Source organism: Epargyreus clarus, unplaced genomic scaffold, assembly GCF_041222505.1.
Source record: "Epargyreus clarus isolate Ecla_fem2 unplaced genomic scaffold, WU_Ecla_fem_2.2 ptg000010l, whole genome shotgun sequence".
NCBI lineage: Eukaryota > Metazoa > Arthropoda > Insecta > Lepidoptera > Hesperiidae > Epargyreus > Epargyreus clarus.
In genome coordinates, this window is record NW_027332218.1 from 7,779,872 (window position 1) to 7,801,891 (window position 22,020).

A 22,020-nucleotide genomic window follows, 5' to 3' on the forward strand; every position below is an offset into this window, starting at 1 on the left:
AAGTAACAGCTGAGTACCTACTAAAAGACTGATTAATATCGTTTTCGTGTACCTACAGTTACTACGGTTACTAGTACGATTATAGCATAGGATGGTCCTCTATATATTATACCTACGCCTTATACAAAATACTGATCGTTCTTTATATTAGATTCATCGCTTGAACAGTAACTGCTAGGCGTTTCAACACATTAGTTTTGAACAAAAAGTTATGTTTTCGGGCTCACCAGGTGATCGGGTGTTTATAATGTTTCATCTGTGGTCCACTGCACGCAGAGCCAATCTTATTTTGGCTTGATTACAAATATTCATGGGCAGCAGTGACCACTAGATCATCACGACGCCGACGAAATCTTACTTTTCCGTTGCCGTTGTTAGCAAATATACATAAAAATATTCATTTAGCTGTAGGTATACCTGCGTGATTATAAGGTTACTATACTATTTGATTATAAGATTCTATACTATAGATATTTTATCACACAGTGGCGCGCGATTTGCTCTATATCTATATTACAAGAATTGTATATATTAACAGTGCCATGACGTAACGCCTGGAAGAGATGAATAAATTATGATAATTACCCACAATTTTAGTACCTACCCACTGACGCTTCTATAGGACTTTGTTCGTTATGATAATGAGAAAATATTATGTTAGTTTTAGATTTCTTAGTAGGTAATGTTTGGCTTAATCCCGCAGATAGAAAGAGCAAATATAATGAGATCTATTTTGGAATTTAGCAGAAAAGGAAGCCATTATTTTAGATAATAATGCAGGCAACTTAGAGCGGAGGCCGACGTGAACACCTACATAAGCTTCGCCCACGGCGCTTTGTCATAAAGTTAAACTTTGTAAGCGACAGTTTGCCATATAAGTGCGAACATACTGGCGCGTAAATTATCGTTGTTTTTATTTTGATACACTCTGTCAGTATATTGACAACTCCGGTTAGTAGCGTTTAGGATTCTGGGCTTTTTCTGCTCAAGTTAAATTTCCGGTGAATTTATTAGTGTTTTGTGATTTTCGTGTAATTAGTGTGTGTACCAATGTCGTCGACGTTGATCTTTGTTGGCCTGCCCGAAGACTCGAAAAGCTCCATAACAAAGTATGTTTTTTTATTTATAATCTCATTTTCCTCTCCAATCGCATTTGTTAATAGTTTTTGTTTGAAAACTACCCACGTTACGGCGGGATTCTTTCGTTTTTCTGCTAAAAGAATCATAGACTTCAGCTTATTCATGGTGTGCCTGTAGTTTGAGGCATATCCGTTTTTAACGTATATCCAGAAGACCTGGGGGCCTATCACCATATTTTATAAACCATCATAGTTCAGGAAAGTTTTGTTTCAATATTGCATCAACATTATTTTTTTCGTACCACGACTTCCTTAAAACAGGTCGTGGTACGAAATTTCAATGTATGACTAAAATAATATTGTTTTAAGAGATGGTAGTAACCTCCCTGGTTTTATTACAAGAAAAATCATTAAAAACTTTGATTTAATTTTACCTATGAAGGCAAAAAAGCTACAAAAGAAGATTGAAAAATTACGGTGTTCAGGTAGAAATTCAATATTAATAGGTAATTAAAAGTTCAAGTCGTAAATATTTTGTCGTTAAGTAGGCAAAAGGAATAAAAATGGGAATAGGTTCTGATTTATATTTTATAAAAAGTTTATATTCTTAAAACATTATAAAACGTATATTGTAGAAGAGCGCTTTAAATTTGTATTACATTCTTTGTGTAATGTAACACGACTAGGTTTACCTACTCACAAGTTTTGTTCTAGAAAATATGGAACATGTAAAGCTTGTGATTATGAATAATATATATTTGCAATGGAAATATCTACAATTATTGCAATTGTTCCACGTAAGACCAGTACAAGGATTCTCGGTGTTTATATGACGTTGGGTCTAATTGAAGGTGTGGGCTGCACCAGATTTATTCCGGTGGCCACCGTGGGCGGCGCGCATTCGCTCCGCTCTTCCCAATTAAGGAAGGCGACAATCTTGTGTATTGGCTTAAATTGAATATTGTTTTGTAATACACCAGAAAATATGTAAGATTCGTTTAGGGCTAGAATTAAGAGGATAGAAATTACAGTTAGGTTTAGTTAGAGCAGTATTGAGATTGACCCCTTTTGCATTTTTATGTTGATTGGCATGTAAAGGTCTACTCGTGTGAAGCGTTCTAGCTTAGTTCTTAAGCTAGCAACGCCTCACTGACCTTACTTTGGCTTCCAGATCATTTTTTTTTTATAATTTCAAGAACTTTCACTTTAGACGTTAAAATGATAATTTCAATTCGTATTACTTCGACTTGAAAGCAACTTAAAATGCTCATATTCCTTATGAGCAATAGCTCATATTCCTTATGAGCATTTTACACGTGTGTAGAATTGACAGTCAACCTATTACTGCAATGTATTTTTTCTAAGTTTATTAATATATTATAATATCAATAAATCAATCTATTTAATGCTTTGCCTACTTACGATACTTAAATCGTAATTTGACTCATTTTGCCTACTAGTCTATTAGAGCTTACTGTTTCATACATTGTTTATTTGTATTTCTTTATATCTAAAACACCCACTACATGTAAATGTAGGAAGTACTTATTTCATATTTTGATTTCTTCCTTAAAGTATACAGTCGAATTTAGTTACCTATCATAGCTCAAATTAAAATTATTGAAGGCCGCAAAATTTAAATGTACGCTCACCCTAAATAGAACAAACAATTACTAAAACCCCTTTATAGAGCCATTGCAAATGTTCATGGTACTACAATTACACAAGGGCCACGAGAGGTGGCAAACAATTGGTGTGTTTTCTTTGATAATTCGCCTCGCCATTGCAAAAGGTTCGTAAAACAATAGAATTGTATCCTTGCAAGCAGACGCGTGCAAAATTATCGTTCTATTACAGTGTTTCTCAAAGTAGGCGATGACATTCACATAGCGAAGGTCTACAGGAAGCAGGTGAAGGGCCCAGCGAAAAGGGCGTTGAGCGGTTTAGGGTGACAAAGGAGGATTTGTATTTTTCATATTTCCTGAGATTTCGAGTTACTGAAATAGGGGTTTATTTTTGCCAACTTGTTTCAGAGACAAGTTATTTTATAATTTTATAATTTGTTGCCAACGCCTAGCGCCACTTCTGCTATTAACCGTGCGTTTGACATTTTGGGGGCGTTAAAAACAATTGGTTCTTAAAAGATTAAAAGACGAAATAAATTTGAGAACCGGTGTTCTGTTACGTTGCACTGGATTTCCTATTGGGGTTGAGATTTTCATCGTGTTCGTTGCGTAAGTTTAGTGAAAGGCATGATTAACGATCGGAACAACATATCGCTATTAGACAATAACCCAGGTATAATTACGAGGACTAGGTACAAGATTTCACATCTAACTAGAACAACTAGTGTACTTATAAACGTGGGTAGATCGTTCGAAGGTGATAGAATCCTTTTGGTTCGAGTTTGTGACACCATATGTGGCACATATGTGGCGAGTATTTCTTCCTAATAAACGCTTTCTAAACGCTTTCTACCCTCACAGCACCACACTAGGATTCCCTGTGTCGTGGGTGCCATGGAAACACACAAAGACAAATACACAAACACCCAAACCCAGAAACAGAAATCTAAATTCATCATTTAGATATCTGTCTGGCCGGGGATCGAACCTGGGACTCTTTGCGCGTCAGACCGGTATGGTGACCGCTCCGCCACGTGGGTCGTCACATAAAAGCAGTGTTAAACGCTGCTGTGTGTTAGAAGGGTGTCGCAAGGGAGACATACTTATCAGAGGCGTGCCAATTTAGTCCTCAGGGGTACTGATGCACCTGTGACTGACCTTTTGTGAAATTCTCATCTTATCTGGGGATATGAAGATGAGCGACTATGGCCACTTGACGTCCGATGGTGGCCTTGCTTTTTGAAGGTGGTAGAACCCTTTGTGGTTCGACTCCGGCGGCACCACCGCCACACCTATTTCTGCCTTATAACAGCAGTGTTAAGTGCTGCTGTGTTCTGGTTTGAAGGGTGTGGTAAGGGAGACATACTTTTTCGAGGCGTTCCAGCTTAGTCCTCAGGGGAGCGGCGCATCTGTGGCCGACTTCCGGTACGAATATTGAATCCTATCTGAAGTAGATTACAGATGTCCATAGGCGGCAGTAGCCACTTACCATCAGGTGGACTGCATGCTCGTCTGCTTTTTCATATTTTAAAAAAGTGCTCGTTTGCTATCTATATTATAAAATTAACATCGGTTTGTCTCTCTTCAGACTTGGATTGCACCCCATACTGATGTCAACAAGTATTTTGATATTTGACCTTTTTTTTACCATAATAAGTATCCTATGTTAACTTGAAACCATCGGAGCATTTCAAACCATTTGCACCTTCAACCCGCGCTATATTATAACAGGATTACTGCAAGCTCAGACTGCAGGACAGTAACAGGATAACTGGCAGCTAGTTCTCCGAAGCCTCACAACGCTATTCTTCCGGTTCAGTAAAGATTTTAATAATGCGGGCGTGTTGGCGAAAATAGGGAATTCTTTTCTCTACGGAATTTATACAGCAAGGAGTAAAGTCGTATAGTATAAAAGCATAATATTTAACGGGTCTGAAATTTGGATCTACAATGTGGAAGTTTCAGGTTCGAATTCCAGACCTATTACTGTATTAGGCGTAACAATGTACATGTGGTCGACATAAGGACTTATCATTTGCAACGATTACTTACCATTGAACGAACTGCACGCTATATATATGTCTGCAAGAAAAAAAATAATAATGATTACCATCAATTCTTATTTCATACACATTTTCCCAAATACTTTCCCAAATGCTTGTAAAATTATTTATTCATTGATATTCTTACTTCGGCTTACGAATCACGTATAAAATTATTTCAGCGCGCGTCAAGCCTCGTTATTATACCTAATGATGTGATGTATGTGCAGACGTCTGCAGAGACAGCAGTATATACGGTATACCTACATATATATGCGTAGGTATAACGTCGCAGTTTCCGCGAGGGAGCGCCACCATTGTCTCGTAAATGCTGCGACCTACCTCTAGGCGTTTTGCAAACAAGTCATCGATTAAAATTATATTTTTAGTACGAAATGCAAATGAATTGTGAGCTTAATAAGTATAAAAAATCGTAGTAAATACAGGCAGACACTGTTGGTTTGTATCATAAATAAAATGTAAGTAATAATATTTTGGATTTGTATCGTATCTCTATGATGCTTTAAAAGTCTCCAGCTTGAAATAGGCTCCTTCTATGTTACACTATTTCTACAGGTTTTCACCCTTCTTAACTGGTGGTTCTTTGCTATCTCCTTCAGTTCGCATATCTTACGTTGATTGATATGTAGGTAAGGCAGTCTGCTTCTTTTATTGGCGTTGTTAGCATTTGAGGTTTTCTTTCCCTTTGATTATTAATCCATTTAACTAAAAGCCTGTTGTTTGCCGTTCTAGCGTGGTAATCGTAGGACTGGAGAAATCCTTTTCTATTTCTATTAATATTATTTCTATTCGTAAACGTTCCTATGTTAACGTATGTCTACTATTCAGATTTTGTCACGTAGAGAAGTACCGAACTTAGAACTTAGTAGTTTCTATGGGTCCCTTAGTGATTATAAGTTTGGCCACGTCTCAGCGCCATGTGTTACCATAGTTCAAATCGAAGGCTCTCCTATTGCGGATTGTAACAATTCATATATCTTTGAAAAGTTTATGGAAAATAAGCAAAGTAGTCCCCTCCCCTGTAATCATTAAATTTCAATAAGCACGTAATCTGAGGTTAATTTTTGGCTTTCATTCCTTGGATGACCGTTGTGAGATTCTGATGTTTTTTATATAATATAGGAGTAGCAGACGAGCATACATTCCACCTTATTGGTATAGGTATTCCTACCTTAGGTCGGCCACAGATACGCCGCTACCACTGAGGACTAAACTGGGACGCCTAGGAAAAGTATGTCTCCCTTACCACACCCTTCAAACAAGAACACAGCAGTGTTTAACGCTACCGTTATGAGGCAAATTTCTGCCTCATAACAGTAGCGTTAAGCGCAGGTGGTGCCGCCGGAGTAGAAACACAAATAGTTCCTTTAATTTGAAATTTAAACCACTGGACTTACTGTAGTATTAGTAGGTAGATCTCAATAATTTACAGTGAGAGACAAACGAAGCAGTAACGAAGCGTGAAATGCGCGCGGCTTCCGCCAGGGAGCGCCGTCATGGTGCGCGCACCGTGGCCCTGACTGTCGCCATACGCCTCGGGATGTCTTATAATAAATACATTTTTATTATTATTGCCTACAGTATCTTATAAAAGTGACTTATATTATATTTATATTACTGTTATCAGCTAGTCATATATGCAGGGCCGGATTTAGAGGTCTAGAGGCCTTGGAGCAACAAAGGAGTGGAGGCCCGCTGGCCCCAAAGTATTTTCCGAATAAAATAAACAATTTTTTCAGTTGAGTTTTTCAATAAATATTTTATTGTAGCAGGTACGCAGGTAGATTCTTCTAGTATTCATATTTGTACAAAGTACTGTAGATAAAGGTAAAACAGCGAAAAAAAAGCGAAAGGAAAAGATTTTTTTTTACTAGTGTTTACTAGTCTAGTAAAAAAAAATCCGACGTCTCTATTGTGGGGGCCCCTCTTTTGTGGAGGCCCCGGGGCTACCGCCCCGGTTGCCCTCCCTTAAATCCGGCCCTGCATATATGGAACAAAAACATTTTGGTTTAATTGTAATTCACTTGTCTGGGATTATTGGCATTTAATACCGAGTGGAATTGGACATAGGGAAGATTAGGATTAAACTGTAACGATTCATGTTAGTCTGCCTACTTTTTAGCTTCAGATCAGAATGTAAGAATAATCGTTAAGTGTTCGGGTTTATACCATACGAGTATAGTGTACCTACTGGTAGCGTTTTAGGAGTCAACTTTTAATGATTTCCGGCATAGGTATATAAATGCACAAAGCTTCTGCATTTGCACAAATCGGTCGCAGCGGTATCAATTGCTATAATATTTTGTTTGAATATCCCTTATATGGAGAATATCTTCTCATCTCAAGTTCTTATCCCAGGCTATATTTTCTCAAAATTTTCCCTTAAAATATTCTTAATCATCCACTTTAATGAGCTATAGTGAATAAGACTGTAGAGTGTCCATATAATTATTATACGTGGACTCCGACAGAGGGCGCCGGTTGCGTTGTTTTTCGTCAACCCTCAGGCAGTCGCCGCTCGTTTTTTGTTCTTCTGGGATGAATGACTGTGGATCATAATTATGATACATACATTCAATATTTTAAAATAAATGTCTACCGTATTTTGACATAATGGTATTAACTTATCTTTTATTAATTTTAACCACAGATATTAGGGAGGGCCAAAGCTGGTGATAATGGATACAAGTTTTGTTTAATAATTATATTATAAATAAACTGTATTTGCTAATACGTACTTACCTAAAAATTAAAATTTAATATCCATTAAATTTCAAAATTATTTATCACTTTGGGTATAGATATAGCTAGTGAGTAGGTACCATAAATCATTAAGTCGTTCTCGTAGCCTTTATTTAAGCCGAACACAAGAAGAATAAATAAAAATAATTACCTGTCCATCATAAGACGCAAAAATTGTCGTAATTTCACCTTTGCATTCTCCACTATACCAAGGCATTATAAAAAAGTAAAGATTTTTTACAGAAAAATGAGTCCAATTGTGTCCCATAAATTAGAAATCATCGTTTTGACGTCGGCGAGACGGTCTAGTGGCACATGGCGCCAAATACGGTGTTCTTCTGACAGGACTAGTCATAAGTCGCGATATGTGGTGTTGTTCGCGACACCTTCGACAGTTCTCGGTCAAATGATTGACGTTTTTACAACACTCTTCATATCGGTCTAAATGGATCGCAGTCTACAAACTTGTGACACGAAGAAAAGTTTGCGCGGAATCTTTTAATTGCGATATTAACATTTTTATGATAAGACGAGCTTTTGCCCGCGGCTTCGCTCACGTTAGGAAGTAATATTATTAACTAAGAAGATTTATACAAACTTTCATCCCCTATTTTATCCCCTTGAATTGATCAAAATCCTTTCTTAGCGGATGCCTACGTCATAACATCTACCTGCATGCCAAATTTCAGCCCGATCCGTCCAGTGGTTTGGGCTGTGCGTTGATAGATCACTATGTCAGTCAGCCACCTTTGAGTTATATATATTTAGATGTTATTGAAGTACGTGAAGTCTATCAACTTGCACTTGGTCAGCATTGTGACCTTGTGTTATTGCCAACCAAATAGGTGTTGTTCGTATACGCGATACTATGAGAGATCTATCAAATTATATGAAAGCTTTTTACGTAAATTATCTCTCGTCACATATATTGTTTAAGTCGGGGGTTATTTCCATTACATTTTAACCGTAGTGCGTACTTTACAAATTTTTAATTTTGTTTTTTCCAACAATGGGACACTGCAAAGGTTTATATTACATCATGACTTTGTTATTGAAGTTGTTAATTTGCTATAATAAATTAAACGTGCAATTACAATGGAAAGTTCATTATTAGTATTTCTTTTATAACTGGCGGAAGAATGCCGGTACAACGTACCTACAATGTTAATGTACAATGTTTGAGATGTTTGCTCGGTAAATTCCTGAAGTTTTATTCACCAAAGAGCAAATATACAGTCAGTAATATATTCTGTGTAAAGTCTACTTAGTTTTACAGCCCAATATTTAGGGCAAAAAGATTGTTGCATATAGGTAACGTAAGTATCGTTTTCAAAAAGTTTTACCACGATCTTTGCAGTAATGCCTCCGGCGTTAATAGAACAATTTCGCCACTTCTTTTTGTATGATTTTACTCATACATAAAGATCGAATTACTTCAGCAAGCAAAGCTTTTGTTTACTCGTTTGCAAGAAACAAGTCGGAAAGAGTCGTAAATGCTTTGATCGTGGTCCGAGAAGGCTAGTGATTGTTCGCTACTCGCCCCATCTCGACAGCGATATCTGTTAATTAGAGGGTTCGATACAATAGCTATAAAGACAGATAGTGTCAATTAGAGACTGGAACGGCCGATAGTAACTCTTTGTATTTCGACCCATATAGAACAAATTGGTGGGATGAGATATAAATTAAAGGGCGCTTTATGGCTTACAAATTGTTTCCTAACTTTTCTTTGAAGTGGAAATAGGTGAGGCGTGCCGGTTTGATTAATGTCATGGACGTAAGGATGTGTTAGGAATTAAATGACAGATGTGAACGAGGTATTTTATTGTAGTCATGTAGTGTTTTTATAAGCTTTTTAACTTGCCGCGTTTGTTAGTAAGTAGGTATGTACGAGTATGTAAGGATTGAATGTTCCAATTAAATTTGTTAACCGATGCAGCTGAAATTTTGCATACATGTTTGTTTTGGATGACAGTGCATAGATTAGTGACGTTATTCTAAATCTAATATAGCGGACGCCCCAATATGGTTTGTCAATTGTTTTTATGCAATCCCTTGATTTAGCGATAAAATAGATTTTTGAGAAGAATAAAATAAACGTGTTCTTAGGTAAGAATGTCTTAAAGCACAATATAATCTTATATATAAAATTCTCGTGTCACAATGTTAGTTACCGTACTCCTCCGAAACGGCTTCACCGATTTTCACCAAATTTTAATGCATATTCAGTTGGTCTGAGAATCGGCTACTATCTATTCTTCATACCGCTAAGTGATAAGGGTTGTTCAGCCTTAACATTTTTTTATTTATAATTATTTACCAACACAACGTTTGCCGGATGAGTTGGTTTATTAAAAAAATATGGTGAAGGAAAATGGAATGGATGTAACTAATTAGGCGAAATTTTGGCGTGCATTGTTTTAAGTTTACACAATCTGGCTGAACTCATCGCCGGAGGTGGTAATTTCCGCAAATGTTATGGTGGGCGTTGGCGTTGGGATGAATCTACCTATAGGTATACTAGGGATGGTGATAGTGCCCGAAATATATCGATTTTGAACTCGATTCGAATTGACGTCTGTAAAATTTATCTATAAACATATGGAGGACATAGGAAAATAACTAGCAATATATCGGCGAAAAACGGCCATGCGCCTGTATATTTAGTCAATAAAGAAAATAAGAATACGCAAAATTTGCTATTATATTTTCTTCATTCAAATTGCAAAAGAAAAAATGAAATGACGTTTTTTTGGTCGGTAACTGGGAACGATTCGATATATCGATTCATAACTAATTATTGATTAAAAATCATTCATTTTAATAGAAGAATTTAAATGAAGGTTTTTTTTTAAATCGGTAACTGGGAACGATTCGATGTATCGATTCATAACTAATTTTTGATTAAAAATCTTTCATTTTAATAGAAGAATTGAAATGAAGTATTTTGGTTGGTAACTGGGAACGATTTGATGTATCGATTCATAACTAATTATTGATTAAAAATCATTCATTTTAATACAAGAACTGAAATTAAGCTTTTAATTGGTAACTGGGAACGATTCGGTAGAACGATTCATAACTAAATATCGAATAAAAATCAAATGTTATGGTGTATGATCGATTCTTCGTTTAATCGACATCCCTAGCATGTACATACGTAAGTACAACTACACATCTTTATATATATATTTCTTATGTGCGCGTGTTTGTCACTGAACTCCTCCTAAACGACTGAACTGATTTTGATGAAATTTGTTGTGTGTGTTCAAGGGGACTTGAGAATGGTTTAGATTCACAATTTAGTCCGTGGGAAAAGGTTTTTTTTTAATATTTTTTTAATTCGTAAGTAGTTATATATAGAATCGGAAACTATGCATTTGATCAAGTGATGATTGTTGTTGTCCAAGAGCCCACGAGGGTTTGGGAGTTGGTAAGACCAATTTTCGACAGATGGCACCACTGTCATTCCAATGCAGGTACAAATTTTCAGTTTTATGTATGTCATATTATTTCTTTAAAATGCGGGCGAAGCCGCGGGCACCACTAGTACATACATATAATAGTGAAATTCGCTTTCAAATCCAAAGTAATGGCCGTCGTTCGACATATTAATGGCTGCCGTGCGAAGCCGCGTCCGATACACTTTGTTTTAATATAATTATAAGTAATCGACTTGTTTTTCACAATTTGTCCCGCTTGCAGCTAGCTAACTGATAATAAATTAATATGCACAGATTTATTAATATCTTCCTTTAGTTTAATGCAAATTTCTCTAGTTTAAACTTAATAAATTAATACAGGCAGATAGAAAAGAATATGTGATGGTGGTAGAACCCTTTGTGGTTCGACTCCGGCGGCACCACCGCCACACCTATTTCTACCTAATAACAGCAGTGTTAGGCGCTGCTGTGTTCCGGTTTGAAGGGTGTGGTAAGGGAGACAGACTCTTCCGAGGCGTTCCAGCTTAGTCCTCAGGGGTAGCGGTGCATCTGTGGCCGACCTCAGGTAGGAATATCTAATCCTATCTGGGGTTGATTACAGATGTCCATGGGCGGCAGTAGCCACTTACCATCAGGTGGACTGCATGCTCGTCTGCTACTCCTACATATAAAAAAATGAGAACACTTGATGTTATAGTTTATGTATGTGTTTAGTGCTTTTTGTTTTATGCACATATACACATATTTTACTCGGAGCATTATTCCGGTATAAGTGCTTCTGGTACCTACAGTAACGTTGTTTCAAGTAATCTCACTTATGCGTTATTATCCTTAGAGAATAATTTATGCCCGTTGTTTATACTCAATCTTCAAATTTTACTCTAAAGATTGAAATTTGTCAATATCTAGTATTAAGAAATGGTAAAACGTTAATCTTTTGTAGGCAAAACGTGGATTCATTATTAATAACGGGCGTATGTTGAAGCCACGATTTAGTATCTCTACCTTCCGTGACGAACAGTTCTTCGATATATATATATAAGTCAAGATACAAATGCGACTGAAAAGCTATATATCTAGATTCATTAATGATTACACTTATTAGTTTATCACGGTGAACGTAAGTTACTACTTATTGCTACGGATAGAAATGATTACTTGGTCAGTTTACTACTAGCTAACTAAGCAATCATTTTTACCGGATTTCTTATAGAGGGGTCATTAGAAAACCGCGTAACTTTTTAATGTTCCACTCGAATGACAGCGGTCTTGAGGCAGCAAATGACTAGGTTTCATGTACGCTAATGAGCCCATACTATAGCACGTACACAGAGGTACAAACAAAATCGACTCCCACTTAAATATTTTATTGAAGTCCCATATTAAAAGTCTGTGAGGTTAAAACTCTACGAGGGATAAGTGATTGTCTAATTAGTGATTTCGAATGAAGTCTGATTGCTTATGGATGTTGCTTTAGACTATAGATAAATCGATTGAATCACTATGCGTTTGTCGGACAAACTTATTTTAATTTTATTGTAAAATCTTGCACAATTAATTTTACAATAACATAAGCTGACAGTGGCTCTACACTAAATTTTCTGACGGAAGTAGTAATATGCTTTTGAAGGTTGTAATGGATTTCCGGTTGATTATAAACATCGCCAATTGGCATATGGCATCGCCAATTGACCATAGGTAAATTAAATGAAAAGTAACAACGCGTACCAGCAGTAATTTTATTATTAAGTTAAGATTAAAACTACTTCGCAACAATCCGCTACGGTATGACTTAAGAAACTTAACGATTAACCGTCGTAGAGTCAACTTACCCTGATGATGCTCCGTTTTGGAGCAAAACACGTGTTGGTGGTGGTATGTATGGTGGTGTATATTTTTAATTTTTGCATCTTCACGCATCCTTTGAGGGAGGGAGGGTGGTACATACTGCATGGTTTTAAAATATATACCATCATACATATTTGTCGCGGATTGTTGCGAAGTAGTTTTAATCTTCACTTAATACCATGGATTTCCGCAAAGTAACGCCTGATACAATTAACTAGTAATTTTATTGGGAACAGAAGGTGTATAATTTAGGAGTCTATTAGATTATTTAGCAATGGGTGTACAATACAGTTTCACGCTACCGTCGGCTGCCCCAGGCCATTGCCCACTCACATTATGGTTATTAGCGACCTATTGCTGGCAATTGATTGATTGATGGCGATTGATGAATTGTATTGATTGGAGGAAATTAGATTTGATGGATTTTATACTGTAAATAAGGTTTTAGTATTTACTCAATGGTTTTATTTTACAAGATTCGAATAGTAAATGAGCTTGTAGTTCTTCTGATGGTAAATGATGACAATCACCCATGGATATCTACAACTAACGCTATAAAGTACAGGGGTTCTACTAGAAGTCGATCACAATTGAGTTGGCACTCTTTAGGGCTAACACAATCGGCTTATATGTAAGTCAACCGCTTCATATATGAGTCAGCCGACTTATTTGTGAGTATAACGTGGTCAGCAAATACTTAGATAAGAGTGATCGTGGCAATCCTTTTTGAACTTAGGCATTATAAGTACCTATGTATATAAAAAAATCTAGATCTTTGTGTACAAATCTTAAGTCAATTTATCGACAGTTTTTTAGTGTTGACGAAAATTGAATTTTAAATATAAAGATGTAAAAATACTGCAAAAGTACCTACTAAGTGCTCCTAACCTAACTTATCCTATTCCCTTGTTCCTATATCCTTCCTATACCTTTATTCCTTTGCTCCTTCTAGGGCTCTCTCTGTGTCCGAATCCGCTGTCGCTGACTTGGCTGCCGGGAATCTTGATATACCGGATGGGATAACCGGCGAAGATACAGCAGATAGAGGGTGAGTTGGCATACGTTATATGACTAAAGTAGATATTGTAGAGATATAAATACATATATCTCTGGAAGAAAAACGTGCGACTCATGTGCAATGAGTAATCTAAATATATATAACTCAAAGGTAACTGACTGACATAGTGATCTATCAACGCACAGCCCAAACCACTGGACGGATCGGGCTGAAATCTGGCATGCAGGTAGATGTTATGACGTAGGCATCCGCTAAGAAAGGATTTTGTTCAATTCTACCTTCAAGGGGATAAAATACAGGATGAAAATATTACTTCGTAACGCGAGCGAAGCCGCGGGCAAAAGCTCGTACCTAATAGAATACATTGCGTTTGTAAGCAATCTTTAACGTTACCGTAAATACTATACGTTAATTGAATAAAAAGCGGTTAAACATTTTTGCGACAAGATTTTGGCTTTCTAGTAGGCAGAAATGATCAAAATTCAATCTTTGATAAGCAAAATATTGGCTAGATTGATTATTAATAATGGATATTTGGCAATGTTGTTTATAAATAACATAAAGAAAAATACGTTAACGACAAGATTTTGGCTTTCTGGTAGGCAGAAATGATCAAAATTCAATCTTTTATAGGCAAAATATTGGCTAGATTGATTATTAATAATGGATATTTGGCAATTTAGTGTTTCTATGTAACGAGCTTGATTTCTGTAGCAAAGTGCTTCTGTAGTTTTGTCTTTAAATACTTTACTAATATTTTTCAATAAATTATATGTTTTACCGACGTGATTATAGTATACAGATATTTGTAATAATAGAGGTTTTGTTTTTGGATTCGAAGGATCTTTCAGCTTTTATAGGTACAGCAATACCTCGGAACGGAAGTAATACCGCGTAAGTCGAATTCGCGTAAGTCGGGGTATGCATGTACATACAATGGTATGCTATGATTTCGAATGTGTTGACTTCGCGCAATAAATTCAAATGTTTACATGAATAATTGTAATTGTATTGGTTAGTAGCTTATTTTTTTATAATCGGGAATTACGGGACACTCAAACCATAGGAGAATCGACGAGATTTGAAAATCGCGTAACTCCGAATTCGCGTAAGTCGGGGTAGCGTAAGTCGGGGTATTACTGTATTCATGTAATAACATAGTTATCATGAAAAAAATATTCGGAGGAAGGTCATACTACTATTTGCACACGCACTTGTTATGTGACTTCATGATTAGACATTGTTTATTTACTGATGTAAATCAAGACTATCTGAAATTATGATTCTAGATATTAAAAATGTGCGCTTCACTAGTGTTACCCACAATATTACTAAAGCAGGACATCTCTAAAATAAAATTTCTCATTTAATATGTGAATATTGAGTAATTTATAATGAACCATGTTTGTTCTTTTTTTTTTTAACTGACCTAAATTGCTACTTATGTTGCGCGAAAAAATAAAGGTTTAAGGCATATTCAAAGTGATAGTATTTTCTAATGTTATCACATATTAGATTAACGTTTTTTCAGTAAGTATCTGTAAGACTAATTCCAACAAATGTATTGGTTTCAATATGCGAATGGCCGGGTAGAGTTTGCAAGGTTGCAGAGTTGACAAAAAGCAGATTACTCCATATGAATTTTTGAAGTGAAAACTTCTTTATGGGCGTTATGGACGTTTGGTGATGGGTAAAAAATGGTAAACTCGCGGAGCCTGATCGAAAATTGGAAAGATGATCTTTAATGTAATATAAAATGTCATGTTTGTGTACCATGGCGCCATGAATGAATATTGTATTTTACCACATAAATGATAGTACTTTTATACTGATAATTAAAGTAATTTGAGCAAAATTATTCCCTAACCATTCCAAATTATCAAAAATGCACAACGTCCAAGTTTTCACTTCTGCCGGCACTCCCGGATTGCAACCCATTGATTTTTTTTTATATTTTTAAGCCTCAAATGAGATTGTCCGTGTAAAGACAAACTTGCATACATAACAACACTACTTCCATCGAAACATGAAAGCCTGGGACGCCGTCCCGTCGCCGCGTGGTACGTTCCACTTGCGGCCCGATTTCGAAGGAATCGATAAAATAAATAATGTTCTTGATTGATGACTCCCGCCGAAGACGCACTGCGCCGTGCACAGACCGATTGTTGCTGACCCGCTTCTGAAACGTAGGTAATTAGCGATTTGGGAATTTGGGACACATGGAGCCAGTGTTCTCGAATCTACCGATTTTAGCCCTGTCCTACCGAAATACCGAAATGCATTAATTTTTCCACGATTATTGAGAATGTATATTATACTGATTTTTGATGCAGAATGGCAAATTTTAAGAAATTATTAACATATTAAGACATTCCTGATCATTTTGAACTATTATGGGATGTAGTCTGTTTAGTAAATCGATGGATAGTCAATCATCAGCGAAAAAGAAAGCTCGTCAGGACGAAATAATGTGTGAAATATCGATAGGTATGTGAAGGAAAACATAGGTCGCCAAAATGGAATAGTGTATTATTGTTGTGTCATATACCGATTTTGGGTACGAATATACCGATTCTAGTGGGTAACTTTACCGATTTCCTTTATTTTCTCTCAAGAACACTGCATGGAGCATGTTTGATAGAATGTGTGTTAAGGAATGTATGGAGATGCAATGTATTTGATGACTCCCTCCGAAGACGTACTGCGCCGTGCACAGACCGATTGTTGTTGACCCGCTTCTGAAACGTAGGTAATTAGCGATTTGGGAATTTGGGACACATGGAGCCAGTGTTCTCGAATCTACCGATCTTTGGGTATTTCTACCGATTTTGCCCCTGTCCTACCGAAATATCTAAATGCATTGATTTTTTAGAATGTAAATTATACCGATTTTTGATGCAGAATGGCAAATTTTAAGAAATTGTTAACAAATTAAGACATTCCTGATCATTTTGAACTATTTTGGGATGTAGTTTGTTTAGTAAATCGATGGACAGCCGTCAAGAAAAAAAAACAACAATTATACAAATACATTGATGACTCCCTCCGAAGACGTTCTGCACCGTGCACCCTCTTCTAAGCCGTAGGTAATTAGCGATTTGGGAATTTGGGATAAATCGAGCGTGTTTGATAGAATGTGTGTTAAGAAATGTATGCTGATGCATTGTATGTTTGTTTAGGAATATGATTTTATTTTGACTATTAAATATGTTTTGGAGTATCTACAGTTCAGTTTGTATCTTAAATATTTTGTTATTTTCTTCTGGCCTTCATAGCCGGGAAAATCAGTCTAAAATGTAATCTATCTAAGATTTCTTTGTATATAAATCTACATACTCGTGCTTCACTGTAAAATGTTAAGGTTCATACATTCTTCTGAGTTAGATGGCTTAAGTATTTATTATCCTTCTAAGGTAGGTAGTTGGGTAAAATTATTACGAATACTTTACTACTTTTAATGTTAATTCTCGTGCCTTATAAGAATTATAGAGATGTACCAATTCATAAATCAGAACTCTAATTAGAAATTAAAAGATACATTAATAAGCATATTAACTGCTAACAGCTATAAAACCCTCGATCATTACTGTAGATTTATTAAGCTTATAAATTTAGCGGGTATGCGCAATGTTCAGCTGTCCAAGCTCAAATCGTGTGAAGCATCGCTAGCCGATAATCTCCTAAGTACTGCAGATATCGGTATAATAATCCGGCTCCATCACGCTCCGACGCATCGCTCATACCCCAGTATCGGTGATCTGCAGTCTCTTCCACGTATACTAATTGAATAATCCCTTCCTGTGAGATTAGAGTCAACTTTAATTGTGCGGAGTAAAAGTCAATTACTCGTGGCGTGTTACGATATCTAATGACGTTGGTGCGGCTCGTTCGTTACTCCGAGCGAACACCGATATCGGTGTGGGATTACGGTTCATGCTCATTTAACAGCGGTAATTCGAAATTAACTCTACTAAAATGATCAAACTATAATAGTAGCAGAGTAGACATCTTCGATTCTGTGCTAGGGAATACTGTTCTGTTCCTATTTACCCGACTGCCAAGGAAGGGTTATGTTTTTCGCGCGTATCTTGTATGTTTGTCTTTCTTTATTTGATCCGATCTAACAAACGGCTGGATGAATTTCAACAGTTAAAGTGTCATTATATTTGTCTCAATGACCCGAGTGTCCTTAGATAGGTGTTAGTAAAAAAAAATCAAAATGGCGGATTTTTGGCGCGAAATAGTAACACATTTAAAAAAAAAAGTTAACCGAACCTATCGAGTAGGGTATCAAATGAAAGGAAATTAAACGGAGATTATAAAAACATATTTGTATATATATAAAACAGTAAGGTGACTGACTGACTGACTAACTAAATGACTTTTTCATTTTTCAGAAATCAACGTACAGCCTAAACCAAGGACTTTACAGTTCTGAAATTTTGCACACAGGTTCTCTATATAGCTTGAATAAGTACTAAGAAAGGCCTTTTGGAAATTCTACCCTTAAGAGGGTAAAATAGGGGAAAACAGTTTTTTTGAAATCCTTTAATTTTGAAGCAACTACTATAAAATTTTATATTTGGCTGTCTGGATAGGAACAAGGACGCACTTATTTATCCCCCTCCGAAAAATCAACCCCGTAGAGGGTAAAATAAGGGTTAAAAGTTCATTTGAACTATCGTCAATTTTGACATTTTGACATTTTGACATCGTCAAACACTATGACATTTTGTATCAGGCTTGTTGGATAAAAATAATGAAATGCTACCTCTAACGAGGTAAAATAATGACCGAAACTTTGATTTACTGAAGTTATATATTTTATAGACCGTAAATGGTGAATTTTTTCGCGATATAGTAACACGTTTTAAAAAAGTTAACCAAACCTATCGAGTAGGGTGTCAAAATAAAGGAAATTAAGAGGAGATTACACATACATTATATAATATATCTTATATATAAAATTCTCGTGTTAGTTACCGTACTCCTCCGAAACGGCTTCACCGATTTTCACCAAATTTTATATACATATTCAGTAGGTCTGAGAATCGGCCACTATCTATTTTTTTTACACAAGGGTTGTTCATCCTTAACATTTTTTTATTTATATGGCAACACAACGTTTGCCGGGTCAGCTAGTACATATATACTCGTATATACACATCGAGATGACTGTCTGACTAAATGAGAGAGTTGATGTGCCAGAGATCAACGCAAAGGGAAACCGCTGAAATTAAGCGTGCTGGAATTTTACACATAGGTTCTTTATATAGCGTAAATGAACACTACGACGATAAAATAAAATAGGATAATATTGTTTGAACATTTTTTGTTTTTGAAGCAGACACCTACTATGAAACTTTGTATTTGGCTTTCTTGATAAAAATAATGAAATGCCTATTTCACTGCTTTTGGAAATTCTACTTCAGCCTTTTTGGTGCAGTCGGGTTTTTGATTTTTTAAATTAATTACTTGTTTTCCATTGTATTCCACATAACTCCAAACGTGTTTGGTTTTCATGTGTTACTTAATAAACCATGAATTAAAATACTTCGCAAAAATATGAAGTAAAACTGTTAGTTCTAGCTTTAGTTTCTGGGATTTATAAACTAATAGATTAGGTTAGGTTAATTGCCGTGTGCAAGGTTCAGCTCTCCAAGTTCAAATCGCGTGAAGCATCGCCAACCGATAATCTCCTAAGTACTGCAGATATCGGTATAATAATCCGGCTCCATCACGCTCCGACGCATCGCTCATACCCCAGTATCGGTGATCTGCAGTCTCTTCCACGTATACTAATTGAATAATCCCTTCCTGTGAGATTAGAGTCAACTTTAATTGTGCGGAGTAAAAGTCAATTACTCGTGGCGTGTTGCGATATCTAATGACGTTGGTGCGGCTCGTTCGTTACTCCGAGCGAACACCGATATCGGTGTGGGATTACGGTTTATGCTCATTTAACAGCGGTAATTCTAAATTAACTCTCTTACTATTATCTCTTCTGTTCTGTGCTAGAGAATGGTATTTTCTTTCTTCTCCTTTCTACAAACTTCTGTTTCTATTTCTTTAAATAGGTACTCTACATCTTTTCAATCTTGTTTGGTTGAGTTAATAGTTTGACATCTAGTTCCTACAGTTTTTTTCTTGATAAAATAGAGTTATTCCAGTTTAATCGCTATATACCTGACATGGTTTAATTCTCTAGTACTGAAATATAAATTTCATGAAGATCGTTTGATAAGTTTACATTAATATTGAGCAAAAGATTAAGGGTTCATGTGTTTTGACAGACACAGAGCATGTAAGATGCTTATTATATAGGATAGTATGTTTTTGTCTGCTACGCTCTGTGCCTGACACAGTTCTATGTCTGTAGATATAAATGGGGCTTAAATTTTGCAATTATAACAATCACGAGTAGTATTGGTACGGTTCTATTTGTGCTAAGTGTTACAACAGGGTAAACAATGTGATAGCAGTGCACGGCCAGACAATAGTACAATTATGAGCTAGACTGGCGTGAAGGGTGTAGATAGGTATAGAATGTATCGTAGGGAAAGAAGTGTTTTGCAATAGAAGGACCAATAGACTTTGAAATAAGAGAATACTTACTTTTAAGAATTAAATTGTACTCAAAATAAATTAATCGTAGTCTTTTGCTTCGTTTGATCTTGTGAGTGATCGCTATATCACTGATGAGATGCCCAATTGGCATTTAGACGAGGGGTTCATCAACATTAACCCTTTAGTGTTCTCCTTCTGAATACAAGTCTCCTTACATAAGATTTATCCAAGCGAGATTTATACCATGGTCCACCGTGTTGGCCAAGTGCGGATTGGTAGACTTCATATATTATTGATATATTTTTCAAAGAACTCTCCGGTATGTAGCTTTGTCATGGATTTTCTTTATATTAATAATTATGTTAATTTAAGAGAAAATCACTTAGCAAGCTAGGGAGTCGAATCACGGACCTAGTATAAGTGGCCGAACCATTAGACTTCATAAATATAATATAGTAATAAGGGAAATATTATAAGGGAAAGTATTCCGTATATTTATTTCTAGAAAGGAAGGAGGTTAATTATTTTTAATGGCTAAGTACTCGTACTTTAAATAGCTAAACAGTTATAATTTTACGACATGCAAGTTATTGCGGGCTTCGATATTGAATTTATTTAGGAAGTAATTAAAATGGGAGTATATTTTCTAAGTAATGACCAGTAAAGTTAACGGCGGTACTAATTGACCTTATTTCCTTATGGGGCATGAATTAATAATTAATTTAATTATTCATTCATTATCAACCCATTACTGTCTCACTGCTGGGCACGTGTCTCCTCTCAGAATGAGAACGGTTAGGCCGTAGTCCACCGCGCTGGCCAAGTGGGTATTGGTAGACTTCACATACCTTTGAGATTTTTTTTAAATCTCTCAGGAATGCAGGTTTCCTCATGATGTTTTCCTTCATCGTTTTAGCAAATGATAATTAATTTCTAATACTCACATAATTTCAAAAAATCAGAGGTGCGTGCCTGGGATTTCAACTTCGGTCACCTCGATCAAGAGGACGAGTTTCTTAACCACTAGGCTATCACTGCCTTAATTTAATTGTTAGTGCGTCCTTATTATTCTAAGGGCGTCCACCATATTGGATTTAGGATGACGTCACTAAGTCTAATGTCATGCAAACTAAACGTGTAAGCAAAATTTCAGCTAAAATCGGGGTTAACTTGTTTAAAGTTCAGTTGCAACATTTCACCCACACATAGACATATGAGCCACCCACCCACACACACACACACACACACATACACACACACACACACACACGAATATGACACTTTATACAGAAACTATTAAAATATGTTTGTTTTGTGTATATAGTTATTAAATAGAAGTAGTCTAACATTCATGTTTTTGTTCACTCCTTTCTATCAATGGTTTTTTTACAGACAGACTACTAGGGCAAAAATATAAGGTGCGTTTGATTTCTTACGATTGTGGGATAATAATGGAATAGAATGGAAGTAAAATAAAAATAATTCGCCATGTACGAGTCGAACTCGCACATGGAGGCTTCCGTACCACCAAATGTTCATTATTTTTTGTTTTTATTCATTTTATTATTTTCAACAATACTTACTTATATGAAACAACAATAGATGGCGTTGGGGTGATGATGTATGATACGTAAA

The 22,020-nt window shown here is 36.1% G+C and overlaps 1 protein-coding gene across 4 annotated transcripts in view; it reads left to right on the forward strand.

Moving 5' to 3' along the window:
* The first annotated feature begins 865 nt into the window (after window positions 1–865).
* Jupiter (microtubule-associated protein Jupiter) overlaps window positions 866–22,020 on the forward strand; it is a 230,246-nt gene continuing 209,091 nt past the window's right edge. The window contains exons 1-2 of one of the 4 annotated variants that reach the window (XM_073077354.1): window positions 867–1,109; window positions 13,753–13,848. In XM_073077354.1, coding sequence (XP_072933455.1) covers window positions 1,051–1,109; window positions 13,753–13,848 — 155 coding nt within the window. In that variant the 5' untranslated portion in view covers window positions 867–1,050. Of the gene's footprint in view, window positions 1,110–13,752; window positions 13,849–22,020 lie in introns of all 4 variants that reach the window. The other 3 variants (XM_073077355.1, XM_073077360.1, XM_073077358.1) reach the window with 3 other exon arrangements.